The sequence below is a fragment of the Hyalella azteca genome, unplaced genomic scaffold, assembly GCF_000764305.2.
Source record: "Hyalella azteca isolate HAZT.00-mixed unplaced genomic scaffold, Hazt_2.0.2 contig7725, whole genome shotgun sequence".
NCBI lineage: Eukaryota > Metazoa > Arthropoda > Malacostraca > Amphipoda > Hyalellidae > Hyalella > Hyalella azteca.
Genome location: NW_025937842.1, coordinates 1 through 4,316, shown reverse-complemented (window position 1 = coordinate 4,316; position 4,316 = coordinate 1). Strand labels below are relative to the sequence as shown.

The following is a 4,316-nucleotide window of genomic DNA, read 5'->3' as shown; positions in this document are numbered from 1 at the left end:
GGTACGTGGTGCTGGGCAGTCATGTGTGGGTACGTGCTGCTGGGAAGTCATGTGTGGGTACGTGGTGCTGGGCAGTCATGTAGGGGTACGTGGTGCTATAAATAGCTAAGTTTATAATTTCAAGCAGCCATGCAAGATATTGTCTTTATTCCGTCACTTGTGTACAGGTGCCAGCGCAATGTCAGGCAACAACAAAGAGCGCAACTCCCGCGTGAGCGTGAGCAATGAGAACAATGTGCTCTTAGACCCTGATGTGCTCACCGAGTACACGACGCAGATCCTGGTGCTCACTGTCATGGCGACATTAGTGAAGTACACGAACGATGAGAACGAGATGCGTGTACTCTACGAATATCTGGCCGAGGCTTCGGTTGTCTTCCCGCGCGTCTTCTCCGTAATGTGAGTGACTCTCGCTATTTGTTGCAGCTGTATTTTCCCAAATTATTCTAATATTCACTAATTTTGTGAAAAGAATTCAATAATGATTTCATTCACCTGCATTGGGCCATGATGCTAAGATTCCGTTACGATTTTCAGCGACATTTGCTGCTTGCGTGCCATTTTGATTAAGTTTTCTCATTGAATTTTCTAGTGTACGCAGATTGGGTACATTACCTAGCGATCTTCTTGACACCAAAATCACGAACTGTAATTCTTCTCATCACTGTAACTGGTTGTGACGCTGAATGTCATGTTTTCTGTAACCATTTTTGTTGCTCTTTACCGGAAAGATCCTCCGTTCAACTTCAATACACACTCACTATTTGCCGTAAAGGTCATGAACAGGGTTTTTTCGCGTCACTATGACGCTGAACCTGATTTTCTCCATCCCCACATCCAAAAACATCCTCCATTACACTGCATGTTACAGACACTCGCTGCTGGACGCCAAGATAACGAACAGGGTTTTTCGCGTCACTATGACGCTGAACATGGTTTTCTCCATCACCACATCCAAAAAATCCCATTACGCCTGTTGCAGACACTCGCTGCTGGACGCCAAGATAACGAACGTGCTGTCGCTGTGCCACGATCCTGTCATCCTGAACGCGGTGCAGGCGATCATCCTGAACCTGGTGGCCTGCGAGGACCAACACGCGGCGCACCAGGCCCTCTACCACCTGCAGGGGTGCGGCTTCGGGGGACTCTGGCGCTTTGCTGGCCCTTTTACCAAGGTGGGGGACCGTTTACTATGTGTCTTCTAGATCTTTGCTTGCACATCATTAACACCAAGGTTTGGGCGAAAGGTTTACATTGATCTGTCTCTCAGACCTTCGATGGTCAATCATTCAGACCAAGGTGGAAGAGGGCTTGTAGCATTTAAACCTTTGCTAGCTAAATTTTAAGACCTCCCTTACTTCGCGTTAAGGCGAACACCTTGCAATACAACCGAGCTCTGCATAACTCTGCATGTCTGGGCAGAGTAACTGCAGCGCTCAGAACGCAGAGCTGTTCGTGAACTGCCTGGAGGCGATGGTGGAGACATGCCTACCTGGAGATGATGGCCTGGAGCAGGAGTTGGCCCAGTATCCCTCCATGCTGTCCGTGGCCTCAGCTAACCTGTCCTCCTCCATGTCCTCACTCACCCTGGCCTCGCCAACTGAGAAAGGTAAGTTGTCATCCCGCACACCTGCCTCCATGATGTAAATATGCTAACCCTTGTTCGTCTCGTTAAATTGCTCGATTCATTTTAATAATTTTCGTATGTTTTTGTGATTATCATCTCTGTAGAAAATAGAAGCATTTTGATGATTTCTTGTAGTTTTTGTCCGTAGTTAGCATTGCCTTTTGTATCGTAAGCTTTTTCGTATATATCATATTTCCAACCATCATTTCATCGCATGAACTTTTCTCAAATCGATATTTACTGCCTTACGTAATTTACTTGTATATGTATTATTTTTGGCCAAACACTGGACATATACTTTCGTGCTTGCAACTTTTGAGGAGCGGCAGATGCTGGTAGAGTTAACAGCCGTCATGTGATGGCATGATGTCCCATCACATGATGATGGACATGATGTCCTATCACATGATGATGGACATGATGTCCTATCACATGATGATGACATGATGTCCCATCATGTTCATGGGACATCGTCATACATGCATTGTATGTAGCGAAATGTATGTAGCGCACCATGGAATCTAGCGATTGTGTTTGGTTATAGTGGCAAAAAAAAAAAATCTAGATTGAAAAGCACAAATCGACTAAAGGAAATGTTTCCTTAGAGTTGTACCTTGCGAGTTATAAATTGAAATTTTTTCAATTTTATTGTATCATTTTATTGTTATGGAAAATTTCGACTTTAAAAGTTCAAACCATTTACGGAACCCCATCATCTGCCTGAATATCATAAATGAAGGCGAGATGTACTACATCAAAAAATTTAGTTACATCTTAAGTTATTGTTTGAATATTCTTCAAAGCAAAACTTTAATTCGATTCCCGGAGCAAGTAACTCTGTGGTGAGATCTGAGCACATTTCTTGCCAACAATTACCTACAAATTGCCTTTATAGAAGGAAACTTCCTAACATGAGTTACTTAAAAGCTTCTCACCAAAAAATAGTTGAAATCCAATTTTTGGTCAATTCCTCGCCTTGCGTCAATTTCTCTAAAGAATAAATCTTTTTAGCGCATTTTCTCATTTATGAAAAAAATGCGCTATTGTGCTTGCCATGTCCGTCTGTCTGTCCGTTCGTGACTTCACGTTTTCGTCGACGAGAATATGCGGTCTCTGTCACTCACTGCAGTGAGTACTGAGTTATATTTTTTATGAAGATACTTCAAGCGTCTAATTAGTCCTTGGGCTTACAAGGTTACGGCTGCGGAGCTTGCTAACTGGAATTACGACCATCAAAATGAAATTAATTAACATAAAAAATACTAGAGTGCAATAGCTGCCCCAGAGAATCATTCAAGTATTTAGTGTAGTGGAAGTATACAAATAATCACAAAACTGAGGCGATGAACCTACCCAACTTTGCTGCCCCGCCATATTTTGAGCAATGTAAAAACACGGAACTTTGTTTCCTTGTTTATAGTTTACATTGGAAATAGTTTTGCAAACCTTATTCGGGATGATATCGTGTAATATGTTCAATTACAAATAATCCATGAGAATTGAATATCTTCTTTAAATTACGAGATATCATCAGGCAAAAAAAAAACAGCGGAAGCACTTACGAAACTGGATATATTCTTTCGTCCAGAATTTCATGCGACCAAGTCTAAATACGCCATCACAAGATCCCAAGAGGCGACCACTTAAAGTTGACGATTTTTTTTTATTTTGCTTTCTTTGAGATTCATGTCTTACTATCATGAGTATTAGAAACGATTGTATTATGGATAAAATAAGCTGCTCGCCGCTCACATTATCGGTGATAATCCGCTATAACTTGTATCACTCTGGAATATGGAGCATAGCATTATATGCTAGTTTTATGCGAGTATCTATATATGCGAGAGCTGCTATACAAGTTGTACATAATGGATCTAGCGCTGGATGACAATATTTGTAATTTACTTGAAAAATGAAATGCAATAATGCCGAAAACTTTACTTCGCCAGCCGTTAAAGATAGTTAGTGGCGTTCTGAGCGACACCCTTCCCACTCTGGTGACTCCCGCACATTAGACCACTCCCTCACTCCATACCACTCTCCCACATGAGGCCAATTATCCACTCCATACCACTCTTTCACCTAAGGCCACTTCTCCACGCCATGCCACTCCACCGCTCTATGCCATTATCCCACCTGAGGCCAGTCCCCCACTCTATATATGCCACTCCCCCTCCCCATGCCACTCTCTCACCTGTAGCCACTCCCCCATACCATGCCACTCCTAGTCATGCGTCGCGGGCTGCTCTGAAGCCATAGGTTGAGTGTCTGGCTTGATAGCCTTGGCTTGACGCATAGCCTGAAGAATGTATTTGGTAATTATGGCTTGACGCCCTGAACTTTGCCAGCCTTGATGGTTTTGGTTGTCTAAGCCAGGCTTGACACCTTGGTTTTAGCCTGGCTTGATGTCCGTAGCTCTGACCGGCGCTTGCTTCACAGATGGCAGCTTGCGCTTGTGACGTCATAACCGCGCCACAGCAATCCTGCTCTGAAGTGAGTAACTTGTAGCATGATCATCTGTCATACCTTCATACCAGTGATATGTTAAACCATCATTAGTGACATATCGTACCAGTAACCAGTCATTCCACCATACCAGTGACGTGTCATACCTCCATACCAGTGACATGTTATACCTTCATTAGTGACATATCATACCAGTAACCAGTCATTCCACCATACCAGTGAC

General features: G+C 43.2%; 1 protein-coding gene across 1 annotated transcript; it reads left to right on the top strand.

The window, feature by feature from the left end:
- Nucleotides 1-167: 167 nt before the first annotated feature.
- LOC108678994 (neurofibromin) lies at nt 168-4,139 on the top strand (the record flags this gene model as incomplete). The annotated part of the gene is given in 4 exon segments (XM_018167493.2): nt 168-399; nt 983-1,175; nt 1,423-1,609; nt 4,067-4,139. Coding segments are annotated over 4 exon segments (632 nt in total), but the record flags the coding sequence as incomplete, so codon positions are not given.
- Between the last annotated feature and the right edge of the window lie 177 nt (nt 4,140-4,316).